The following is a 27,630-nucleotide window of genomic DNA, read 5'->3' as shown; positions in this document are numbered from 1 at the left end:
GACAATCTCAACACTAAGAGACGTTTTGTTTCAAAATGTTACCTTCCATCTTTTATTGTGAAAAATCCTGCCATAGCTGCTGCTGATTAGTCGGGAGGAAAATATAAAATTGGTTAATACCCAGTTAACCTTCATTAAGATGATTTTAACTCAATGTCTTTTAGATGTTTTTAGTCAGCCAGTGTCGATCTGTTTGCACCTGAAACAATTATTAGTTGATCAGAGAAAAGTTATCTGCTACTATTTTGAAAATCCATAAATTGTTTTGGTCATTTTTCTAGTAAAAAAACCAAAACATTTCCATTTTCCAGTCTCTTAAACTTAATCTTTGTCATGTATTAGTGTAAAGTGAATATTTGTAAGTTTTGGACATTTCAAGATGTCTTTTACACCTATTGATTTATTAAAAAAAAATACTATGAAGGTTAACTAATAATGAAACTCTTTTTCTTGACTACACCATCCCCATTCAGCTGTCATTTAAAACTCCACGCAACAGGATTTAATTTTTCTATCTCGGACTATGAATTCCAAAAGGTCAAAGGTCAACACCGAAGAAGCTCTAAACGCTTAATATCTTTGTATGCCTTGTTATCTGAAGCGGTTTCAGGAGGAAGAAGCCCAGCTACCTCACTCACAGCTGACTTGGCACCAGCTTCTGTTCATACATATTTAAAGAGCAGATTTGGCAAAACCGTCTCCGTGTTAGTGTTTACAGACATCGATGCTGCTCAGTGAATCCTCATCTTTGGATGCCCGAGACAGTCTGAAAAAAACCGCAGCTGACGTATTAAACGGACAGCGATTAAAGAAGTGTGGGAGCCACCTTGAGTCCGTTCACAAAGCAGCAGACAGGATTTTCACGTTCCGGGGTTAAAGGGTGCGTTTTTACATTCTGAAGCCAAATCATGGCGGCGGCGGCAGCAGCGGCGGCGGCCAGCAGAAAATGCCAGAAATCTGCTTTGGTCGAGGGAGGCTGGGAGCTCATTTCCATCTCCACACATTTGCGGAGGGATTGTGGGAGCACCACCCTTCCCTGATCTGTGGTCTGCTCAGGCCGCAGAGGTGGAGAGGTCTGTGTGGAGCTGTCTCTGGGTGTGTGTGTGTGTGTGTGTGTGTGTGTGTGTGTGTGTGTGTGTGTGTGTGTGTGTGTGTGTGTGTGTGTGTGTGTGTGTGTGTGTGTGTGTGTGTGCGTGCAGCGGAATCTCCTTTCAGCTGGTTGAGTTCAGTGATCGTGATCATCTCTCCGCCTCATCCTGAGAAGGTTAATAAGTGAGCAGCCCTCTGCCTCGTCCCGCCGCCCTGCGGTCCGGCTCTCCCCCCCTGACACCGTCTCATCTGCAGCCCTTGACATTCAACTTCCATTTACTTTTATATCTGTGATTTCTGCCCAGCGAGCAGCCCTGGCATCTTTTACTCCGTCCATCTGTCTGAGCAGTTTCGAAGCATCGGGCCTGCGATCGTGAGCATATGAAGATATATTAACGTGACTTGACTCCTTTACAAAACCGTGTCATTTATAAGCGTGTTATGTAAATCACCCACTCGTATCCTCGCCGCTGCCTGGCTGCAGATGACTGAGGTGTGCGTGTTTTTTTTTGTTTACGTGTGGGTGTGAGTGAGCATGTCACCCAGTGGAAAGTGATTCTCCTAATGGTTTTCTAACTCAGAGGATCAGTGACCTTAAAAGTATCAGCTGTGTAATTCACAGATGGAGCGATTGTGACACTCATCTGTGTGCACGCCAGTCAGTAAGGACGAGTGCGCACCCGAGGTTTCGGTGTCTCTGACCTGGAACGGCCCTGCTTCCTCTGAGGTCTGTCGCGCTCAGTCTGTCTGTCAGTGTAATAAATTTACGCTGCGTTATAAATGGCCAGCACGTGCAGGAATGGGGTGGCATCCGGCCAAAGCCTCCTATGCTGATTTGTGTGTTTTGTACAACCAGTTTCTATCGCTGCTTGGACAGTCTCAGCAGCCCCTGAGAGCCTTTTTTCACCAGCAAGCCTGCGCAGGTTTCACTTCCCCCTTTCAGAACAAGAGTTTTGACAAACTTACGAAACAGCACATGTCCACTGAGATTTACATTTTCATACATCCCATTACACTTAGCTGTGCGGCTTTATTCGTTCTCACAGATTTCTTATTTTAGCTGCGTGGTAACGTCAAGCTCCAACCAACATGAAGGGACAGGGCCGACACACAGCTCATGCACTGCTCAGGCCTTTCTTCAAAGAATAAAAGGTGGCATCGGGGGCCCTGATCTCTCTCTCCGGCTCAGGCAAAGTGGCCGGCCCGCCTGTCTGCCTCTCTGCCTTAAATTCAGCTCCGCAGCAGAATGTGACCCCTCTGGACTTTGGGCAATGTCTCCTGCTCTGGTTACAGAGAGAAACTGACAAAGACCCCGGCAGTACCGCTCATGCCATGAGTTAGAGTGACATTGTGGTGGGTCAGCACTGGGTCACGGATATTTTTCTCTCCTGCTTGCTCCTTGGGGCTCGAAGTGTGTGTGTGTGTGTGTGTGTGTGTGTGTGTGTGTGTGTGTGTGTGTGTGTGTGTGTGTGTGTGTGTGTGTGTGTGTGTGTGTGTGTGTGTGTGTGTGTGTGTGTGTGTGTGTGTGTGGGTTCAGAGGGCCCGGTACATGGACTCACTCTCTGGTCTCTTGTCCAAGCCAAGTATTCTAATAACAACACTCGTTCATTCACTTGCTTGCAACGCATCGGACGGCTGCATTTCCTGTAGCGCGGGTCAGTAATAAGAAATAATGACCTGCTTGAATGTAGCGGGCTCACACCCTCTTGTACAGCCCAATTATACACACACATAATTGTCTTGGCAAGTCTGGAGAAGCACTAAGATGTGAAATCCTATTCATGCAAGTGCTATCTAATTGGCTCACTCCTTTGAGGAATTAGACCGAGTTAATCATGTCTGAATATACAGAACTCAATTAGAACTCTGCAAGCTAATGCAGACAGCCATGAATATTTGATGACGCAGTCAGCAGAAAGCTCAACCTCCGTGTGTTCGCGAGCGCACTTCAGACGACGAGTCGAAGCAGGGTGGGTGTGTACCTGCCTCCGCGTGCCAACTCTCTCGGCGTGAGCAGCATCGCCACGGTGACGAGCACACGGGGATACCTGAACTCACCGCTTGCTAGCTGAGAGCCCCTGGATGTGGCTACCTGGATATCCATCATAGAGGAGTGACAGGTGTGTGGGTGGTGCGCAGTCATTTCTAATTAGAGCCATATTACTGTCGTGGAAGCTGCATTGTGAACTTTCCTCTCCCATGTTGTGCTGTTTATATCGCTGTGACTGCATGCGAGCGCGGAGATGATCCTCTGTGATTGGACGTATTGTTTCCAATATCCCCTCTCTCAATGACAGCAGCGGCTTTGGGGGAGTTCTTAGGGATATCCCATTGTTGGTTGGGGAGAGCCTGATGATATGATGTGCTGTGGAGGACATCCATCACCAGAGGCCCCAATACAGCTGGCACTGGGCCTGTCGCCTCTGGGTGCTGTGACAGCCTCAGACATGTCCCTTTTCTATCAGGATGGTTTGGTGATGGTGCTTCGTTTGAGCTCGCTGTGGCAGCAAAATTTAGAAAGCACAATACAACATCAGTATGAGATGAACTCAAGGAGCCCGTGACTGACACCACCGGTCACGACTCAAATGTGTTCATTTTAGTTGAGGTTGATGTTCAATTCACTTCAAAAAGGTGGATATTGTTTGGATATTTTTCATATAATTAAATTCAGTGTTAAGGCTTGGTTTGTCAAGTTTACATTCCCACTAAAATCTCTTGAGCTGCGTTTTCACCAGAGGTCGCCTGAACTTTTAATTCTTCGTGTTAGTGTCAAAAACTTTCTACAGGTTCATTCGGTTCTCGGTTATCTGATTTCTACAGCGACCTAAAGCCCTTGAAGGTTCGGCAAACAAGCGAGTGACCCCTTACTATATTATTTTTGTTGTTATTGTTGTTGTGTCAAAACACTATAAACAAAATCTGAAATAAACTTGTTTGGATTTGAAGGTTTTTATAAAAACAACAGTTGAAAAAAAAAAACATGGTAATATTCAACCAGTAGACAACAGTGCAAGACCCAAACTGAGAGTTTCAGAACCTTCAGAAAGTGACTGGAAAAACTGGAAGTAAGAGGTGTTGAGTGAGACATGACTGATGGACATCATGCTGGTTTTATCCCGTGAGTCTGTTGTTTGCTGCACGTCATTTCAGTTAGTGAAAAATTCTTTGTTTGGTGCTAACCACACCTCCGACTATCTGAGACTGCCATTATTTCAATACGGCCTTTTATATAAGTTGTTCATCTGCTTATTTTAGGTAATTGTGTCAAATGTTTATCTCTTACTTTTTAATTATTTCTAATATTTAGCCCCTCATAGATTTAGAGAATTGATGTATTTTATTTCAACTTCTCTGCTCGCTTGCTCACGCACTCTATTTTTGATTTTAAAAAGTACATTTTTCTGTCATTATTCAGGCAAAAATTGTTGATTGATTGATTTATTTAAATTTAAAATGAATAAAAATCAATAGTAGGTGCAGCAACTGAATGGGTTCTTGAAACAAGCTTTAGAAACAAGGAGTTATTGGTTTTTTTTTCCTACTTATTGAGAAGCTCTACTGTCACTGTTCGTGTTGACTCTTGCATTAGACACTTTCAAAATAAAAGTGATAAAGTTATTTTTGGTGTTTATTGTGTCACAAAATTGAGACACTTACTCATTTCTGTAAACTGACTTTGGTGAACTTTTTAAAAACAATTTTGAAATGAGTCTGGTGTTTACTGAACATGTGGCTAATGCAGACTTATTTATCTTCTTAGGAACGATATCATGCAATACTTGTTCTCTTCTCACAATCTTAGCGGTGGCAGTAAGCAGAAGGGAAGCAGAGAAAAGACCAAACAGTTTACAAGTTTAGAAGTAAAATGTTTGCACTACAGAAACGTTATAGGTTATAAAATTCAGTCCAACAACAAAAAAAAGTTTTTGTTAAAAAGCAGTCCTGGTTGATGATATAAATTCAGATTGAGTTAGTGGAGAAAGTGGGTCTGCATGAAAAAATACAAAAAAAGTCCCTCTTCTGGCGTTAATAAAATCTTTACAAACAATTGTCTGTTCATCAAAACGACATATTTGGAAATTTGTTCAGAGACATTTTTTTCCCAATGCCCTAAAGTGGCTGAGATGTAACTCTACACCTTCGCCTTCATTCTGTATGCACAGAACTATGAATATACAAATAGGCCACTCATTCATCTGGACGTAACTTCGGGGTCTATAAAATGAGGCCGTCACGGAAGTGCCTCAAGCTGCAATATCATCGAGTGGCTCCAAAAAGCCTCCTGCTTCACAAGACTCCCATTAAATGTAAGTTAACAAATATTTTCCACGAGTTGTTTCGGTGTTGTTGGCTAAAGTCGGTCCTTCACATTGGTTTTCTCGCAGTCCATCTGAAAATAATCCCGTCATTAATTATAAAATAAGCTTAAAAAAGCCGTGTTTTTGGGGGCGTGTCTGTTTGATTGACAGGCCTGTGGTGCAGTCAAGTTACAGCTATCGGTGGGCGGGACGTAGTATCGCCAGGTTTCCAATCAGATTGAGTCAGATTCCCCGCTCGCTCCCGCCAGCTCTTCAAAAATGCTCACTAACGGCTTCAAACAGCTCAGAATTAACAAGATGTCGCCGGCCAATATCCAAACTCAAGGCTTCATAACAGCAGTTTGCAAACAAATGGGTGACGTCACTGTTGTTTGCTGCTTAATCTCCACCCACCCCTCCACCCATGATGATATGAAAAGCCCCGCCCTGCAGGGTGACGAGATTGGTCCTTCAGATATGTGACGTATGAAACCCTGACTGAATCCTTTTTTATTTTAGACCGTCAGCGGTACACCACAGTTCCAAAGCTCAGTCATGGTGTTGGCTGCTTATTTAAGTCATGATATGTCTTCTAGCATAAACAAAATGCCACTTGGTGATGTTCACAAGGTTAAAAACCAAAATTTCATTGGAGGAGGTCTTCAGGCTTTTTAAAAGGCAACATAAAAGGGCGACCAGCGAGGGGTGACTTGACTACTTTCCAAGACAGACAAACAGACACAGAGGGTAAAAGCTCATCAGTCAATCATGAAAGTTTCCTGGTGACTGGCAGGTCAGGGCTGCTGGGATCACTTTCTCCTTTACAATAGCAGAATGGGAAATCTTCCATTCAGCGCGTTGCCAATGAGCCCGAAGCCCATTTATTTAAAATAACAGAGCCTTGGTACAACACCAGATAATGAGCATAATTACATTCAAGCAAGTTGGCGTCCGTGACCTTGGTGGGCTCTGAAATTCTGTCAAAAGAGGCAGAAATAGATTAAGGTTTTTGTGTAGGCAAATCCCTATCTCTTTATTACTGCTCTTTCAATATGAAGCTCTCCTCCTGACGTGACCTTGCGTTACTTGCATCAGCCTCATTACAGTACACCTAAACCGGCTGCACTTTGGATGATCTACATTCATTGGGAGTGGTGGTATAAACAGCAAAATGGGGTTGTGATGCCGTCTCAATCAGGGAACAGAGCATTGTCTGCAACACTTTTACTATTCACCGGTGTCGGTTAAGCAGGTTGAATGGGTCTGTTTACCAGCAGAGAACCAGAGGCGAAGGGTGGCTCAAGAGCCTTTATAAAGTAAATTAACTGGGCCAAAATTTGGCTGTGGGAATGTTGCAGCCAAGATATGGCCGACAATGAATGGACTTAAGAACAGTAGGCATGGTAACCTGTGTAAGCAATTAACCTCGGCGACACAGACTCCCATTGCTGAAATGCTTCAAAGACTAGCTGAGATATCAGATATGTGAAGAGTCCCTGTTGCTCTCAGCTCCGTCAGCTAATACGCTCTTATGGTTCGAGGCACACTTCCTAAAGTGAAAGGAGAAAGAAAAAGAGCCTGAATTTCTAAGACTACACTCTCAAATAGAAATGCTGCCTTCTATCATCCCAGTGACTGAGAACATTTGTGGCTTGAACTCTCTAGAAGGTATAATGACAGCGAGAAATACATGAAAAAAGCAGCTTGTAGATCTGTGCAGCCAAACAAACTCACACTGTTTTTCTTCCCTTGCAATAATTCAAAATGATACACTAACAAATAAATGTGGAAAATGGCCACTGTCATATTACGTGGACGCGTTTTGATGGACACCGACGAAGACATTGTGTTCCCTGTGACTGCTTCACAATAAAGGCCACATTATGATTTGACACTTCAAAGCTTGTCATTTAACTTGCAGCTGCAGGACATGTCGGGTCAGCATCGGAATAGAAGAAGAGACAACAGTGAGGCTGGAGTCAGGGAGATAAAATGGGAAAAAAGGATAACAATGCTTGATTAGAAGAAGCATTGTTACAAGTGGATTTCTCATACAGGGATCGCAGAATCCGCCCCAAATAAGTGAAGAAGAGTATATAGAGAAATATATATATATACAAAAAAAAAAACATCTGTCTATACCTGTCTAGTTTCAAAAGGGTTGTGAGCTCATGAACATCTTGTGGTCTTAACTTAATGTTCACAACAAATGTGCCACAGAGAGCATTGCAATCAAATGTGATGTAATCTGAACACATGATGTGTAACGGTGTGCCCACAAACACGCTGAGTGTACGTGTGGCCTCTCCAATGACAGCACTTCTCCTCTGAAGTGAAACACTCTTCCTAAACCTTTTACCTCTGATTGCACTCAGCCAGTGTTACCTAACAATGAATCTTTCAATGTAACCGAAACTCGAAGTTTTCAACTTCCTGCACCTTAATGTGCATTTAACTGCAGGATAATGGATTCAATTAACAAGATTAAGTTAGATATCTGTGGTTATGATTTTATACATAGTTAAGTGTTGAACAAAAAAACCCAGTCCTCAGGTTTGTGGTCAACATGTGGAAATGGACTGTAAATCAGAAATGTGTTTTCATATAAGTCCTCATTTTACCAGAGATCTGGTTAAGCTGCCTGGTTCTGATGGAGAAAACACGTTTTTTGTTTTGCTGTCAGATCCTACAGCTGCTAAGAGCTCTATATAACAATGACTATGAGTGAGAAATATTGTTATAATTTCTTGTCACTTTTTTTTTTTTTTTTTTTAATCCAGCTTTGTGAGTTTGTGATTATTGTTCCAGTTTGCAGAAAACATACAGCCCGTATGGATGTACAGAAAAACATGTCCTATGAGAGCTTTCTTGAAGATCACTTAGTGGCTCTGAAGCTCAAAACTGCTCTCAGTCACAGTGATGGACGTCTTGCTGGGAGGTGTTTGCACACACTTTCACTCTCATGTGTGCAAATACTGAGCGGGGGAAGCTGGGGGACACCTCAGGCTCAGATACATCAGACAAGAAGAAGAAGAAAAAAAAACAGGCAAAAGGCAATGCCGATGTTGTCACATTAACACGATTATGAATCACTCCATGCAAAATGAGACATTAATTGAGCAGCTGGAGAGTTTATCAGCATCACTGTGTATTCAAATAGGCAGCGATAAGTCGTCTGTGGAGGCCAGCCAGGGAAGTGCCGCGGACAAAGGCCAATTGCTGCCCTGCAGTTTGTGGGCCAGTGGTGTGACTGAGGTGGGTTAGAGACAGATAGCGGGCTGTAAAATCAGGAAGTCGATAACAGGTACGGGTGAGTTTCTGTACATTACTAAAAAGGAATAAATAACATCTAGGCAAACAGTTTGAATGAGGCAAATCGCTGTGCGGAAGAGAAGCATCAAACAGCAGTATTGTTCCACAGAATATGTAAAGTCCCGGCTCAGATAAGGCCACTGCTGATCGCCTACTTTGATACCTGGCAGAAAACTTTGTTGGATGGCAATCAGCGTGCAAAATGTATTCCTGCAATTCCTGGCAAAGGGATTAATGGAGTTTTGCATAATATTATAGAGATTCTACACACAGTGAGTGTCCTGAGGCACCTGTTATACCTGTAAGATATTCTACATCAAATGGGATATGCTGCCATGGGGTGTTGGAAAAATCTATTTCACACTTAGAGTTCATAGTATATGGGATAAAAACATTTTTAAAAATGCAAAAGAAGTTTCCAGTTTTCAAGATAACTATAAGAGTTATTTACACAGTTTGAGAAAACGGTGCTTTTACAAACTGTTTTCCATGAATTTGTACATATTAAGTCTAAGAATAAAATGAAATATTTAGAAATATTCCAAAATAGTCAAAATGTCAATTACAATCAATTCACATTCACTAATTACTAAATGTTTGACCTAAAATAATAAAAATAAAGGGAAATTCCAGTTCAGTTTGCTTGCCACCCATAAACAGAGGAGTTGCTGGAGGGAGCTGTCCTCAGTCTAATGATTTCCCCTGATGATGTCATGGTGATGTCATCAGGGCTATTTCGGTTTAGCCTAGAGAATCACACATTTTTGTGTTCCGAACTCGGGGTTTTCCTAAAGAAATTAAATGTATGTAGAGCAGGAAGAGCCTGACAAAAGACTACATGTTGAGGTGCATGATGGGAATTCGGTGTTTCTGGTGTTGAACCTTTACTATACAAACATAAGTATCTCTCAGGATTTACTGTAACTAAAATTTTGTTTTCCAAATCCTAGCCAAGATAGCTGAAGTTCCCCTTGATTACAGTCTTTATGCTAAGCTAACTGCCTGCAGGCTGTAGTGTAAGATTCAGCCCGCAGACATGAGAACGGTATATCAATCCTCTCACCTAACTGTTGGCGAGAAAGTAAATAAGAGTATTTTAAAAATATGTCAAACCATTCCTAGAAAATCAGGAAAAGGCAACATTTAGGACGCACCACAATATTACATAAACTAAACTCAGTTAAAATTCACAAACATTCATTTGCTGGACTGGCCCTTCATGATGGAAAACAGGAGGTTAGTGAGGGATAAGAGCTGTTATAATAAGGCAGGTTGTGTTTGGAAATCTACATCCAAAAAACAAATTCAGAGCGTTTCATTAATGTTCATTTGCTCTCGGACATTCCTAGACTGACTGACTTGGAGGATAACTTGAAGTTTCCCTCTCTCTCTCTGGGATTTGACATTTCTCTTCAGGGACTCAACTCTCACGTTCATTCTCTAATCGTACAGAGGCGTATGACCCTGAGGATGGGAATAAAAGAAGAAGAAATTACTTTCATTAAGAAATTCAGATTTCCCCCATCCTTTTGATCTTGTGCCAGAAGAACATTTATGCTGATGAAATGCATAAATAAAGTTCTTAAATTATCCTGCTCCTCTTTAGCGCATGTATCAGAGTTGGAGAACTTCCAGACAAGACAACTACAATCACAGTGAGTGCCTCTGAAAAGGAATGATTTAGGAGATGGCCTGCCACTGGTTCAAACATTATGTAGCTCAGCTTCAAGACTTCACTAGTAAAGTGCATATGAAGCCATTTCCTGCAACTAATGTAAAAGAATATTGTATGTATGTGGTAATATGTGCTGTTAGAAAAATCAACATGAAGTAATTAATACACTTTAAGCCAAATTGATTCCAAGACGTTCCTGAAAAAGCCTCTTCCACCTCCTCAGCCACCAAAAACAAGACTCTCTAATCTACTTATTGACTGACAATCAAATCTGAGAGATCTCTCTTTAAAAGTCTTATTTACAATCTGGACAATAGAACATTTGTGCTTCATAGGAAAATGACTGGCTGACAGCATCTGCATCAGGAGGTCTATAGAAAACAGAGTGGACACATTTGAAACAAAGACATAAAGAAAAATGTCTTTAATTTTCACATCCTGGGTGAACTCATGAACATCTATAGTCATTTGTGGCTCATGTATTTATTTTCCTTTTTCCTAAAAACCTGGAGCCTTCATTCCCCATAATGCAACTCGACTGTCGAGAGCTGAGGGGGAGATTCGGGTGTGTTACACTATAACCTCAAACAGAGATGAGAAGTGGGCGATGGAGATCTGTTTTAAATTCTACAAATTGGTACTCAATTTGTAGAATTTAATGTGTAAGTGAATTCACATTTATTTTGAAATACAAACAAGGGAAAAGTTGGGCGACCTGATAGTCCCCTGTTTGATTTCCAGCCAGCTGGATCTTTACAGCATGTGTCTATTTCCCCCATATTTGTTGTCTGTCTCCACTGCACCTTTCTAATGAAAGAAAAATGACACAAAACATAGAGTGAACGTTGGAAGCTGCTGGTGTGAAGTTCGCTGGTAGTTGCTCATTACATTGTAAACCTACTTCCCATTTCAGCTTCCAGGAATGACCGCGTAACTGACATAACATCGCTGACAATAAGAAACTCGAACGCTGTCATTTCCAGCAGCAGACTGGTGGCAAAATTTAACCAAAATTCGAATGAAACTGAACGAGGGAAACACTTCTGCTAAATGATTTCCTTGTGGTTTCACAAGATTACTGTGCAAGAAAACACTTTCATGTGTGTTGTGCAACATATTGGTAAGACGGAATAAGAACTAATAATTAAAAATAACTCGGACAACTTCTGGGATATCTCGCTGTCAATCATTTCCTCTTTCTGGTTTTGATTTTGAAAAGTTAAAAACAAAACAAAACAAAAAATCTTCTGTCTTATCTTATCGACGAAGATAATTAAAACCATGTTAATATATTCAAATGTGATTTAATAACTCAAGTGCGTTTGAACCATATCTGACTGCTTATCAGCTGTAACTGCAGATAGTTATGCATCATCCGACTGAGTGATGTTTGCATGAAAACAATGTTCTTATGATCATCATCTAATTCGGCAAAGAAGAGCTATCTGAAAATCCCGTGTTATAAAAAGTCAGTGAATCTCTGATAACATTATTCAGCGAGAACAAACGACGTATGTGTCTGGTAGTCCTGGGCTACAAAAAGTGAGTAGCCAAGCCAAGCTGTGCACTACCTCGTCTATTTGCTGCTCACGACTATTTCAGAAGTTAAATCTCAAGCTGTTCAGTTTAAAATTGCTATTTGCCTTTGACATCACTGCCAACAGGAATAAATCAAATAAAAAACTTTAACCTTAAAACCTGTATTAACGTTTTTTTTTTTAGCCACTTGGGGACTAATAAAGCTCATAAAGTTGATGCAGCGAACATGTTTGCAAAACTTGTCAATCCATCACATAGCAACTCTAATAATTTGTGCACTACATTCCCCAGCTAGTCGCTAATTCAGTCTGTATACATTGAAATATTCTAGCTTTATACTGCCAACAACAACTGCCCGACAAAAGCTTGATTGAAGTGCGAGGGAAAAACAAAACAGTCAAGTTGCTGTTTGTAAAACCAAAACAACAAGCTGAAAGACGCTAAAATGCTCCTGAAAGCAAAGTGGTTGGGTCTTCATTTCAGTGCGGGTTCCTCACTCAGAGCAAAACCTTTGAAATACACATAAAAATATTATTAAGTGCACCTTTAACATGAGCCATTATGTAACCAGCTGTAGCCACTGCCAAGCTACATCGCTGTCAGCTAGCTGTGGTGCTATTTATAGATTAATTGAATGTGTTAGTCTGCTGACACAAGAGCAACTTTGATAGTTAACTGTCACCATAAGCTGTGTGACTGGAAGAAACGATATTCCGGAGAAGAGTTGATAAGAGACGGTTTCAGTAAATGACAAAAGACAAAAAGAAGAGGAAATAAAAATGTGTGCGTGGGCAGAGGTGGCAGCTCTTCGGCCTTTGAGGAGAGGACGTGGGGTTTTGCCTCTGGTGTAAATATGTGAACATTCCCGGCCCAGCGCTACCTGAGGTTGTAACGTGTGCTTTTGAGACACGGACGCATGAGTAACCGGACGAGGCGGTAAGGCGGGTGGATTTGAGAGGACAGAGAGTTGCTTACAATGTAGCACGGCTCACAGTACGCCTTCTTCTCCACAGCGTAGAAGGGTTTGCCACGCAGCTTGGTGCTGCAGGTCATGCAGACGAAGCAGTCGACATGGAAGACCTGATCCATGGCGGTGCAGCCGGTGCCTTCACCCACCACATTCTCTCCACAGCTGGCACAGCGCCCTGGGGAGAGGAAGAAGAGGGCAGGCTGAGAACAGGTTCACTCTGAATCCACAGATACTTCAAGTCAGATAACATTTATCAGTAAACCAGTAGTCACGATCCCATCTCTGAAAATAATGCAAAGATGCAGCAGCAGAGTGTGGCTTTGTTTCCATTCACTGGCAGAGACTGTTGATAGTAAAGTAACCAGATGAGAAACATCCTGCGGGGCAGTTCTTGGGGTTGATGTCCAGGAATTTATGCTTCATTTTTTTTTTAGCCCTCTATTAATCTGTATTTGCACCACGGTCTCAAGACCTACCAAGGATTCGGCCAATTAGGCAGCTGATGTCTAAGAACTGTTGGCTGTTTACATTTGTAATTTTTGCATGCGACAATGCAAACCAATGACGGCATGTATGGGTCTCTATAGAACTCTAAGCAACAGGTCAGTTCAAACAAACATAAAGAAGATCGTTCTGTTAATCTAATTTACTGCTTTGCAAATGTGACTCCTTAGTCAATTATGGCAAAAAGATGATCAGCAGTAACAAATAGGATTAAAACACAACTTGTAACAAGCAAACTTGTTGTAGTTGCAGGTTTTTTTTAAGAACGGTGGTTGTTAAATGCCAGAAAAAATTTATTGGACAATCAATAACTGTCAACTCCAAGTTCTTGTACTTTCAGAGTGTACAACTAAACGAGCAGTTACTTATTTGGGGGTAAAATCTTTCACTTCATTGAGACCCTAGTATTTCAGGTGGAATCACAGGTAGAGGAGCTGAATCTTAACCACCGGGGGAAGTTCCTGCAGTGGAAAAGCGGTTTATGGGACTATGTCGTCCTCACAAATGCACCCAAATTATTCTGATATCATATGTCACATCCACCTTGTTTTTTTTTTGTTTTTTTTTTAAATAAAAGTGTTTCTTAGAATTGAAACTGGTGGCCGAAACAAACAATTAGCCATTATTTACATATCAAAACGATCAGAGATAATGGCATGACAATAAAACATACATGGAAATATTCTGTTGTGAATCGTAAATATGTATTTTTTTTTGTATTATTAAGAAGAGTTCAAAACAATTTTTGACTCCATTTACAGCTTGAATTCAAGAGGGTCCACAGACCGAGCTGTTTTTCACGGATCAACTCGGCCTACTCGGAGCTGCCCCTTTAAATGATTCTTTTCCTCATGTCAGAAGCTCCTAATCTTCAATTCTATTTCAAACTCTGGATAAGGAAGGATTAAATACTATAATTATGCCACATTAAAGAAACTAAGCACATCACCAAAGACTGACATCTGTTTAAAAAGTCGGCCTTGAAATGATAAAAAGGAAACTTTAGAAGTACAACCAAGTCTTTGTAAAAGGGGCACAAGTGAACTGATTTTATTGCCCCAGAAAGAGGCTGATTGCATATTGCGGGACATGGCATTTGGATATCTTTAATTGAGTTGAAGATATCTTTAATTGAGTTTAAGATGTCCTCGACTCAATGCAAGTTATCTTCAACCCAATTAATAACACTGTCAATTTAATTACTGGTATCTTACAATAATAGGGTTTCAAAAGATATCTGAGAATGTTTTATTTTTTACACATCTGAGGACAGATGCAATCTCTCCGAGGGAGCATGATACAGTATATTTAATTAATTTAAGTTCAGTTCTATGGATCATTTTTCTTCCTTTTTCATATTGTGCTTCATCTAAAGGCAGATTTGGGCGATGATTGACACTCTGTATGTTCTGAACAGAGCGGTTCAAGCGTGTTACAGACAGAGGCGAGACACTAACTGGGGGGAGATAGAGTATCTGATGTTTGCATTTTCACAGTTCCACTTGCTGTTTTCATATCAAAAATTCAAACGGAGTGTAAAGCGGAATCTGTCTCAGGTATCAGCACAACTTTTGGAAGTCAAATGTTGCTGAGATCAAATATCTGCTTGACTGCGAGGCTCGCTAATAGTATTCTAATCTGAGATAACTCATTATTTTACCACAGGCCTCGCTGCAAATGGAGAAAAGTTGCTTAAAGAATGAAGGATCCGCAACTTTCCCAGCAATGTTTTGAAATCATTACTGGAACAATGAAATATCAGTTATTTGTGAGCGTGAAATTACAGGCCTCATCATTCGTTGAGCGAAACATAGACGTGACATTAAACTTGTAAAAATTCTTATTACAACAGCATTTTGTACGTTAATGCGGCGCCCGCTGTCGTCTACGGCGACTCAGAACGCAGACAAGTTTTCATAAAGCCTGCCATCGGTTTCATCTGTTCCCACAGCTCTATCCACACCTCAATTATGGCTGTGTTACCTACTGTACAGGGAGGCAGATTAAACAAACTAGTGAAGGCACGTCTCGGGGGGACATGTGGGTGTCAGTGGAATCACAAGCAGGGTAATCACTTCAGAGAGCCAGAGGGAAAGAGAAAGGGAGAGAGAGCGAGCGAGAGACAGAGACGGAGCACGCCGAGCCTGTTAGTGGCTTCAGATCACAGGCCATCTTCAGTGAGTGGATGAGAATGCCAAACATGTCCCACAGGGCTCCCACTTTAAATAGCGAGAAGGAAACCTCTCGGAAATCCTTTTCCTTTTGGCAGTCTGTGATCGCGAGGGCCCTCAGGAGCTATTTGTGCACGAGTGTGCGTACAGTGTACACAGCTTTACCCCGACACACACGCACGCGCTCACACAAAAGATCTCTTTTGCGCCAGACATGCCACACATGTCGACGAGCATATACAAACACAGACACATGTATCGTACTGTATACCGTATGCGCACTTGCAGACATGTCATGCCATGCTGCGTGCAGCCCACACATGAACTCACATCGTGGTGGAACGGAGAGCGGCAGATCTGAGGCTGTTCACAGCGGCCTTTAAAACTACTCTATGTTTCTATTTCTAAACGGTCCTGCAAAATGTTCAATAATAATAAGATTAAGTCACTTTGTCAATAAAATTACCAAATTGTTCAGACAATAAAATGTTTGTAACCAAACTTTATTTGACTCGCTGTGACAGAAGACATAGAAAAGTAGCAATATTCAAATTGAGGATACTGGAACCAAATAGTGACTTCAAATTTGATAATAGTTGCAGATTCAATTTTCAAATGATTGACTAACTCGCTTTATTTTTTTAATTTTACCTTTATTTTACCAGGAAGTCCCATTGAGATCAAAATCTCTTAAAAAGGAGATCTGGCCAAGATAGCAGCAAATTCACAAACATTCAAATGCAGCATACAACATAATTTAAATAATTTAAAAAGCTCTAATTTCTATTGAAATGAATTAATAACTTGTAATATTTCCAATAGTGGTACAATAGAGGACTGTTGGTGTGGGAGGTCAAACTTCTGTCTACTGAAAGACTCAGGTTTTAGGATTTATAATTAAACATTTGATGGATTATAAAATGGAAGAATAACAATTATTTTTTATTTCATTATCCATAAATTAGATTTTTTTTTTCCAAAACAAAAATGTTTTCGACTCTAAACTGTTAGAAAATGGTGAAAAATGTTTGTCACAATTTCCTTAATTTGACAAGTAGATATCTCACCATCTTTCATTTTCTGTCATCAGTCGTTATAATCTCAGATGTTTTTAGTTGACCGTCACAGAAAACCAGCAAAATGTTCCATTCATGAAACTCGGCCTCAGAGAATATTTGCCTGACACAACAGCTCTCCAACCTTTCTTCCTTGATCCACCGGCTAGATCGCGATCTACTGGTTGGAGACCCCTGACCATAACCGATCGTATGATCACTTGGGGGCGTCAGAAACAAGATGTCAGCATGTCATTGACATATCGTCAATGTCAAAGAAAATATGACAGAAATTGTTAGCAAGCAGCTGCTTTGTGAAACATCCAACCGTTACAGAGCAGCATTAGCTTCCACTGCAGTCATGTCGTTGGCAAGTGTCAAACATAAGCCCTGTATTCAGTCTCCTGTAGCTCTGTGTTTGGTCTTCACCACCTCCTGACAGAAATATCTGCTCTTCCGCTGCTAAATGCGCCACGATGTCCGAAGCTGTCTGCTAACTGTGTCTGACCGCTGCTCGGTGCTGAGCAGGTGGTGTACAGGCAGTTTTCACAGCTTATTAGCCGATAACAGCGACCTGTTGTGGCCAAAGATGATGTTCAAAGCTCCAACAGCATATAGAGAATCTACAGAAAATGACAATAGTTACAGTTTAATGTACGAATGGTCAAGTTTTATTTGATTAAACATGTGGAATGTTTTAGGACTCATGATCACAAATATGATGGGTTGTAAAGGGGTAATATATCGTAGATCTGATTATTGATTTTCGTTATTCCTCTTTTGTGATGTCTTCAAGTGATGTGTTTTGTTTAATGAAAAGTCCAAAACCCCAAAATATTTTATTCTCACCCAGAAAAGCAGCATATTCTCACATTTGAGAGGGTGGAAGTGGTGAATGTTTTCTTTCATAAATGACTCAAACGATTGACTGGTTATCCAAATTACAGTCAAACTATCTGTTTTCAAAAAAACACTTTAACATTCCCTCTCTTTTTCACTAAGAAAAGACGAGCGTGGAGGCATTGAGGCGGTTAGTTTGTTGGACTCACATTGTGTGCAGCAGTTACGCAACGGCAGAAAGGGTACGAATATACCGTTATCACGAAGTAAGGAAGTGCAGTTGCTGCTGGTATCAAATAAGTTTACAGTGTTCTGAATTGTGAGCCGTCAGACTGCGCCGATGCCTTTTAAAATGTAGCGGCGGGATTTTATCCCTGAGTGTTAAAGGGTTAAGTCACTTCAACGTAATGTAAAAGTTAACCCAGTAAAGGTGAAAGAACTACACGTGTTTAATGAATACCAACACGTCGGGTTGTAAAGAACTCTCCTACTGTACAGAAATGATTCCACAAAGTGTAAAAATGTAAAGCTGTTCAGAGTGTCTGTGTCTGTACAGGCAGATAATAGAGAGGAGGGCAGAGAGTTTTACGATGCTTCACATCAATAATTTCACACATCTGTTGGAAATAAGCATTTTCAATTTTGAGACACTACTTCAATTGACTTCTTGAATAATACAGGACAGCAATTGAAGCAACATCATATTTACCCCTGTGGAGATGATCCCAAATACTTTCGAACTATTTCAGCTGGGCATAAAGGAATCATGAAAGGCCTCACCGCTCCCCAGCGTCCCTTTGCGCGGGGAATGGAACCAGAGTCTTGATATCAAAACTTCAAATACTTCCTGTAGAACCAATGCAATGGTGACGGGGTGGGAGGGGGAGTTCATTTACACTTTACTCACTTTCTTTCCTTTCATTCTTCAATCCTCAGAAGTGTCTCTTCTCTGTTACATCGAAACTCAAAAGAAGGACTGAAGAGAAAAATCTTTTCTTCTTTTCTCTTTTTTTTTTTTTTTTTTTAAAAGAAGCACATTCCCTGTGAGCTATAGAGGCTTAGAATGGTTAGACAATTTAATTGGATAAAAGGAAAAGATTAAAGAGGCCCTGACTCTGTTCCATAAATAATTGATTTCTAATGTATTTGTAGTGGCAGTGAGACGCTGTTGTTTGGGATTGGGGGATGTTGAGTGGCAGAACGCTTCAGATTTCCCTCAGTCTTTGCCTTCTTTGTTTTTTCACGCCGTGATATTGAAGCAGCATGAAAGGCAGAGAGGGAGCACACTTGCAGCTCAATTTGATCTTACATCGTCAGAAATCAAAGATCGTGCATGTAAAGAAGGATCGCAAGGAACTTTTTTTTTTTTTTGTGGGAGACCAAACTTTTCACACTATGTTACTAAAGAATACAATTCTGCTGGTGTAACCCTTGCAAACCCCAAAGGCAAATCCAGCAACTGCAGCTCGTATCCAAAACTAATAAAAGATCCACAAAATCCATTTTGGGACTTCAACTAAAGTTTTGTGCTTGGATTAAAATATCCGATAGGTAAAAACACAACTACTGCATGTGTTGGGTGTCGATTTTAAGAACACAGGATGGCTAAAAATGAACAATAACAACTAATGGAAACGCAGCAAATTCTCCTGCTCTTCCTTAATTTTTGGATCGTTTCCATATCTTAATATAAACACCATTAATTCATTGTGACAAGTTCTGAAAGGTGGGCTCAATAAAGGTACAAAGTTGTGATAACTTCTTCACACTTAATTAAACACATAAATAATAGGTCAGCGAGTGGTTAACAGCAGGAAATAAGTCAGTCCAACACATTAGGAGTTCAGCTGCCAGCTACTGAGGAGCCAGAGGCCACGATTTGTTCCCTGCTTCACCCCTTTCCCCTCTAGGTTAATTTACTCTGTTGCCTCATATTGCCCTCCCTGCAGCCCGACAATGCTGTGGCCCCTCAGTTGTCTTGTAATGACAAGAGAAATAGCTGTCATCGCTGCATTTCAATCTCTGAATGCCTCTTTCCTAACCCCTGCCTTTAATCTCATTCCCAATGTCAGCAAATAGCAATCTGCAGAACTGCTGCGGCGATAGTAGAGGAAGGAGGAAAGGCGAGCCCGTGCCACTAAGCATTACGGCTCGGCCTGTCAGGGCCCACGGCGGGGGAGGGGGGCGGGGAGGGGGGTGGGGGGGGTGTAGGTTACATGTTTTAGAAGCAGGTTGGCAGGAGCGACATGGAGGGGTGCCAGGGACCGCGCGGGGCCGCGAATGGGGTGAAAGAGAGGGAGAAGGAGGAAGGGGGGAGGAGGACGGCGAGGGGCAGGTGAGAGTGTTCGGAGCAGAATATGTGGACAAGCTGCGTGTGTGTCGGGACGCTGTTTATCCGTGCGCCCCGTGTGCTCATAAGTATGTCTGCATTTGCGTGCATGAGCGTGCGGATGTCTGCTCAGTCCTGAGGTCAAACGCTCACTCACAAATGAAATCTAGCAACGTGAGTGCCCGGAAGCCTCAGCTGGGCTCGCACGGCAGCTGATCTTGCAAGCCTCAGTGGAGCTGTCTCAACGAGGCAGGATAGCAAGCGCCGAGCCTGGCGGGGGAGGAAGAGGAGCGGGAGGGGCCGGGAGGATGGGGGGAGGGGGGGAGGTCACCTCACGTGAACTGCTGCCAAAAAGCGGGCTTCTGTCGCCGGGAAGAGAAGCCCCATGCTGGCACACTGCATCAGCTGAGAGACTAGAAAGCAGCACTGCGAGGTCAGCGGCAGCGAAGATAATGAGAAGAAACAAAACTATATATATATGGCAAAGAAAGCCCATACAACTCTGCTGAAAAACTGCTTTATGGTTTATGAAAGTCGCCCCCCTGCTCAAAATATGATTAAGTATTGATAACACTACCTTAGCAATTATAAGCAAGATGATGACATAGCAGAAACTGAGAAGATCTCATTCATATGAGTTGAATTACTGACAAAAAAAATAAAAAAATGCTGGCGGTTTTTGCAGAATTTCTTTCTTCAATTTGGCAAATTTGTAGATTAAGATTCAAAGCATTTCACATTATTTACATGACAAAAGGGGTGTTAGAAGTCAAATCCACAGCCTCACACTGACACACATACTGCATTTTTCTTGTAAAAGGCAGCTATGATGGATCATCCGTGGGTATTGTGTTGTATAATTCAGCCTTTTGCAGCCGTACATTATAATCCACTGTAGGTGGTATAGTGATGCACAGGCTTTAGACAAGTTGCCATGTCACCAGACTGCCTCGTATGCCGGCCTCCTACCCCTGGGTGGTCTGTGACCTCTTTCCAGCAGAATTATGTGCTTCTGTCTCATAGACGCTGCGGCAACATACGTACACGGAGAACAAGCCTGCACAACAATGGCCGACACTTAGCCACCGTGATTGGAGGAAATCCTCCCAGAGTGGAAGAGGAAACAGGCTCTTCAAGCTAAAGGGCCCACGAGGAGATTACACAAACCGGGCAGGTTCAAATCAAAGTGATCCAATATGTTTTATTTTGACTATCATTTCTTAATTTTTAATTAAATAATTACACGTCACTTTGTTGTTGGCAGTTTTATTTCGTGTTTTAAATTAATTTCCAATTATCATACCGAAGGTTTCATTACTGGTTGATTTACCAACACCTGTGGTCACCATGGAGACAGCGAGTAGCGATTAGCACGGCAACAAAGACTCAGAGCAGCTACTTTGCAGGAAATAAGACAGAGAAGCAGCTGGTGTGTCGGTTTGCCGCGAAGCCAAACAAGCTTCTTTTTTTTTGTTGTAAAATAGTTGCTCAAAACTGATCAAAACAGTGATTTGACTTCATGCTGCACATGCAGTCGTCCTGTTTTGTAGACCCATATTTCATGTTCAGTGCTGACCTCAGGGACAAACATGGAGCAGTTTCCTGTGACTGCTTCAAAATAAAAGCCGCTTTTTCACACCAGCCGAATGCTTTGAATGTGAAGCAGCGGATGTAGAAAATACTGTCAGCTTTAGCATTAGCTTTGATACAGGAAGTAAACAGGCTGAAATCAATGAGATCAAATTATAAACAGTAAAACTGGTTCACATCTGTGCATGTTTCCTGAACGCAAGGCAGTAGGGGCGGACTCCACAACTACCAATGAAAACTACAATACATAGGGAGGTAATTAAAGAATATTAATATTAAAATATGAAGCTCAAAAAGTATCAAAAAGGAGGTTTGACTTGATTAAAATCTTGAGTATTAAGATTTAACACATCTTATTTGATTACATTTATTTTAAAGCACTGAGTTTTTAACATGATCATTTTGCACCTGCTTGTTTACACACTGAATGAATGAAAAATGACATGAAAGGCACACCTTCACACGCCAGATGGAAACAGTATTGGGGGAGACGGTTGGCCAAAGGCATTTGGAGATTGTGGAGGTGGAGCGTGGTGGGGAGGCGGGTGGGGGTGTAGAGGGGTGGGGGGCGTCTTTTTTTAGGCAGCGGAGAGGTTTTCACTTTGACACACATCCCACTTGTTATGACATGTAGAGGCACATCTAAAAGCAAACTCCTAAGAGGTTGCTGAGGGCGACCTCAGTAAAATGCAAATGAATTCCACCAGAGTATCTTAGACAATGCACAAAGCTGTCTAAAGTGGGAGCCTATTAATACATTAAGTTGTGATGCTCAGTTGTGTTTTAAAGAATTAAAGTCAGCACCACAAAGAGCGCACTGCGTGAACCTAAACTTTTTCTGACCCAATTACCTAAGGTGATCTGTTCTGACTCCTCTGGCCTGCACTGTTACTGGAGCTCCACTGCCATTTGTATCTCTTCCAAGATTCCTCATGAACTTTTCATGTGAGGTGTCTTATAAATTATGAGTGCTCCTCCAGCTGACATTATGAGGGGAAAAATGGCAAAGCCTGCCTTTTCTTCTCGGGCTCTTATCATAAAACAAAGGCTAGCTCAAACCAGGAGGAAAGGCTTTCCCGACAGCTCAGAGACCTGTGTGGAGTACAGTGCGCCCAAATGAATCTCTGCTAATTTCCAATGGCTGTCTCTCCACCGTCTGATAATAACATTTATGCCACCGCTCAGAAATCTCCCTGGAAAATCACTCTGTATAAATATTGATCGGATATTAAAATTTCACGCCTTTCTTAATTCTATACAGTGGGAAGCTGGAAATCTGAGATCACGTGGAGGAATTCTCAACTTGTCATTTTGGTGTTAAAGGAGAAGTAAAAAAAAAAGAAAAAGAAAGATTCTCTGCGGCAGAAGGAACTACACTGCATAAGTATCATCATCATCACTAATTGTAAATAATGCAAGCATCTCATCGTTTCAATTATTCAGCTTTATGTCCTGGTTTTGGTTGACAGAAATGTAGTGATGACAAAATATTGTAAGTTCCTCTGATGCACAAATGCCAAGGCATCTGTACTGCAAGCTGAGTAGCTGTGTCTTATTAGATTTCCACAAACACAGTACACCTACGCACAACCTAAGTGGATTAAATATGACGGATGATGACATTTGGAGAAAAGGCTCTTTCAGATTACTCAAATCTAATCTGGAACTCTAAATCAGGACTAATCAGTTGCTTTTCAAAGAAGCTTCAATCACAGGGGGGGATTTCTGGCTTGGAAACTGGGTTTCTCGCAAGAAAAGCCGTTCTTTTATACTGCATCATTTTCAGGTTTTTTCACAGCTTGAGGAGCGTTTGCATTTGAGAGCGGCTGCTTCTTATCTGCCTGTTTTGCCACTGAAAGTCTTCAAAAGACTTGTCCGGTGTAATTGCTGGACTGCAGCTCGCCAAACTAGAGCCTATAATAGTGTTGTGTAAATTACGAATGGCGCTCCGCTGAGTCTAATGAAAAAGTTTCTTTGTGACATCACAGAGCCTGAGTGTAATGTTAATTTATTTCAATTAACCCCCTCTGGACCAATGAGAACTCACGATGTCGGTTTCAGATTAGAGACTCTTCAAAGACATTAGTGACACCAATAAAACTTTGCTATAGGAAGACAATGATCCAGTCCAGTAGTGCGCTAGAGATCGCAGCCCCACTTTGATTAATCTTGTTAATTAATTGCCTTAGGGTTTCAACAACTGCGAGCCCCCTCTCCCCCCCATGTACCCCAGGCAAAAAAGAACAGGCTCGGGTGCCAGTAGATTCTTTGTAATTACAAAAGTCTTGTGCACTGGGACTGGTTCTCCCAACAGCCCTGGATGTACAGTAAGAAACACGCCGGACTGAAGTTCATTTTCACATAACAGCGGTGACTTTGTGTACATTATTCAGTGGGGGGAGGAAGGCGGCTCTGTGGATTTGCAGAGCAGCATGTGCCTGCGCTTGAACTCTCTCCTAATGAGTCCCAACAGTGAGTCGCGGGCTCCTGCCCTCACCCTCATCGCTATCTCTCAGTTAATGCAGCTGTCGCCTTGTTTAACCACAAGATGACCCTCCCTCCCCCTCCACTGCAGCAACAGCCAGCCGCTGTCAGCCGGGGACGCACACGCTATCCCTAACTTGCTCTGGCTACCTCAGCTTACATGTGACCCATTTCTCAACTCCCATGCCCTTGCCTCACCAGCCCTCAGCCATTCAGCCTCATAGTCTGCAAACAGTGGTAACCTCATGCATGGTATGGCAGGGTTCATGTCAGGTCTGCGTCGCGGACACATTCACTCCAAAATTAGGCCACTCCTCTGTAAAACGACTACACTTTGCTTAAGCCAGCAGATCCATTTGACCTATGTCTAATGTGAACCAATTAAGGTCTTTACATAGTGTGCAGCAACGTGAAGCCGAATATCCCTTAATACCAGTTAAATACATGTCCCTGTAGCTATAATACACCTACACATGCTATCATGGTGTGCTGTGTGATTATGTGCTGATATAAAGCCCGCTCCACAGCCGCACTGAATGTATTGAATGAGGTATCTAATGGGCATGGGAACTAATTCCAGGGCAAAGGGGATTAAAGGCTCGAGAAGAGAGAGCAGCAGAGGGATGGCACTCGCTGGCAGCTCAGGGTATAGAGGGCGGAAAAATAGAAATGAAACATAAATGCACAGAATCCTTGCCTTTTGAATCCTATTTTGCAAAACAGTATTAAAATTGATATTTTGTTTAATCCTGGCAGTCATATTTCTATTTTTTTCAAATGGGAACAAAATTAAATATCAAAAGATGAAGAAAGAGAGATGTTTAAAAAAAGAAAAAAAAAGGACGGACAATTAAACGTGATAGTTTAAAAAAAAAAAAAAAATTTTTAAATCTGTATGTTTCATCTGCCTTTACTGTATCTCATTTTTATTCCTTCTTTAGTAATCCTTTGATCAAACAGATACAGTTTTGAGACGCTACCTTGAGGACTGACTGGAACAGCAGATGCTGTTTCTACATCATCGAAATGAATGGATATGAAGCACCAACAATATTGGGTAGGTTTTGTCTGTATCATACACAGCTGCACTGTACGATACAGTGGTATCCAGTTTCCAAAAACAATGGTCCAGTGATACCAAACTAACTTTGTAGATCACCGGGTGGACTAATCTAGGAAAGTTGATGCCAGTTTTATGCTATCAACCCACTATTCCACATTATCTTATTCAACGATTAAACCTGGCAGAAAATACGTTTTATAGTAGAAGCAGAAGTTTCTGATTCTTTTTTTCTTTCGCTGAGAAGCCTGGTTGGTTGTTTTAGCTTCACAAAATGTCACAGCAAAAAGTGACAGAGTGAGAGCTCCTAATGAGATCACATTGCCTGAGCTAATGTTTATAGATGTGCTTTTGAAATGCATCAAAAAGACTTCTGTTTGTCTGCAAGGCTATTCCTACTAGTAGTTGCAGTGAATCATACAGTGAGTCACGGGCTTATTTGAGCCACTTTTCTACTAGCACCTATGAAAGCTATTATTATGAAGTCACTGTTGTCATGTCAGCGACACTTACAGCAGAGAATAGGTCCATTTATAGCAAAAATTACTATTTTGTTTTGTTCAAGCACCAACGTGGGATTGAGGGAGCGCATTAAATCGCCCCCAGCACAACACAGAGCGAACGCATCACTGTGATATGTGATACACAACACGGACAAGGCTAACGATCCTGACGCCATGTGTGGTAATGAGAAACTTGAACAGAGGGAGGAGGGGGGTGGGGGGGGGGTCAATTAAGAGAGACAGTAAAATCAGAGGAGATGGAAAATACCAGCTGTGTCTTCAGGAATGTAACTGGTGGTGAGAAAGTCAGCTGACGTCAAGTATATATTTTATTTAAAAAAAAATAATAATAATTAAAAAGTGCTTCGTATTCACTTCACAAAAATTCCTACAATTTTGTATAGAATACAGAAATGGATTTTGGAGCGCTGCATGAAGATTGTGTCCTTTGGGATTCATTTGTTCCTCTTGAGCCATTACACACTCCAACACACAGCCTCTGCGTTATAGTCTTTTTTTTATTGGTCGTAGTACATGCTAATATTGTGTGTGTGTGTGTGTGATGTATCTCAAGAGACTTCCTGGTTAAATGAAAGCTAAATTAAGGAATAAAAATAACACTGATATTTTGAACAGTCAATGTGAAAAGAGGAAGCTGTTTCTATTAATTCAGTCCGTTTTGTAACATGCTATTGTGAATGTGCTAAACTAGTGCTAACAAAATGTTAAATAGATACAGTATTTAGACTTTGACACCGGTTTTTATCTGACTTTATTTATTTCTGGAAATAGCATTTGTTCTCACTACCTGCTCTTAGTGGAGGTTTTTGTCAGGTGAACAGATTCACTTTGTTTTGATGCTAAAATTTGTCTTGGCTAGCTGGAAATATTTCTTGGTAGCAAGAATAGTGTTGTCAATTGTAATGTTTTTTTTTTTTATTCCAAACTGTAGTTTAATAATAAAAGAAAAGTAAATGTGGGATAAAGTTCAGGTAGCCTGATAATTCATTCCTTTCAGAGCCTCCGAGCCTCCCCATTATATTATGTTGTCTTATTATACACTCACTGAGAAGAAGACATGTCAGCTGCATAGTTTACTATTATTATTTGTTTCAGATTTTGTGTTGATTTAGATTTTACACAAACTAAGGGCGTAGCTTTGCTTTGTTTTTACAGACAATACGCACATTTGTGTTCAATAACCTTTTCTCTTCAGAACCTTTTTTCCAATGATTTTAAACACATCTTTTGAACGTTTTAATAATTCAAATTAGAGTTAAAAAAAAAAAATCATTAATAAATATAACGGATTTTCACAATAAATGTGACGAGATTGTTGATTTGGTGCTACATGTTTCCAGAGTTTCGAGTGTTTAATGAAATGCTGCTTTATGACCACAGCAAAGCTCAAACACTAAGCTATCTTTAAACCATCTCAAATGCTCCTAATTGTTCTGATCTTTTAATCAACTCCTGAACTTAGAGCCAGACATTTCTCCATGCACAATTCACATTCCCCTACGCCAACTTGTCGTCAGCAATTGCGTGTCTTTATGTCTATACCAAACATTTAGCAGACATTCAGACTAGCTGCAGTCGGGTTTTTTTTTTTTCATTTTATTTCGATCTGTGTTTTTCCTGCTGCCAAAAGGCCTGTTGCCAACCAAGTGTGAGTGAGATAAGTTGCGGTATCTTACCAAAATATTCCTCAGATGGAGGGTTGTCCATGTCGAACAGCATCTTCTTGGTCAGGCGTTCCAGCTCGTCTTCAGGGTGGGCCACGGGAGCGCCGCCCTGAGAACCACACAAAGCAGCACTAAGTACCTGAGATTCACGCAGCTGTACGGTAATCTCAGATGGATATTATCTATGCCACTTCAAATGAGAACAAAGAGTGTGGAAAATGTATTGCTTCACAACATGTGTCCAGCCTTAACTTAAAGCTGTGCAAAAATCCAGTTTAATAAATCAGGGTGAAGCGCCGTCTCAAGGTCAAACAGAAAACATTGACTGTAATTAACATGCAGTGGATGGTGTTCGGTCTGCCGTTTCCCTCTGAGATATCTGACCCTGGCTCAGGCCCCGGTGGTGTGAAGCCCAGAAGGTTGTGCATTTCCTTCTGTGCAACACAAGCATGTGGGAAAAGCACTGTGACCCTGACTAATCCTTGTGTTTGGAAAATAATGATAGCAGAAGGAAAAGAAGAGG

At 41.4% G+C, this 27,630-nt stretch overlaps 1 protein-coding gene across 4 annotated transcripts in view; it reads right to left on the bottom strand.

The window, feature by feature from the left end:
* lpp (LIM domain containing preferred translocation partner in lipoma) overlaps window positions 1-27,630 on the bottom strand; it is a 152,925-nt gene that overhangs the window by 11,337 nt on the left and 113,958 nt on the right. For all 4 annotated transcript variants that reach the window (XM_069704064.1, XM_069704066.1, XM_069704065.1 and 1 more), the window contains 2 exons: window positions 27,120-27,216; window positions 12,892-13,061 (listed from right to left, as the gene is read on the bottom strand). In XM_069704064.1, the coding sequence (XP_069560165.1) occupies window positions 12,892-13,061; window positions 27,120-27,216 (267 nt within the window). The remainder of the gene's footprint in view (window positions 1-12,891; window positions 13,062-27,119; window positions 27,217-27,630) is intronic.

Source organism: Brachyistius frenatus, unplaced genomic scaffold (assembly GCF_029030835.1).
Source record: "Brachyistius frenatus isolate BFR_SWC_R1_liver_20210118 unplaced genomic scaffold, ASM2903083v1 Contig_49, whole genome shotgun sequence".
Classification (NCBI taxonomy): Eukaryota; Metazoa; Chordata; class Actinopteri; family Embiotocidae; genus Brachyistius; species Brachyistius frenatus.
This window is presented reverse-complemented; position numbering and strand designations above follow the sequence as displayed.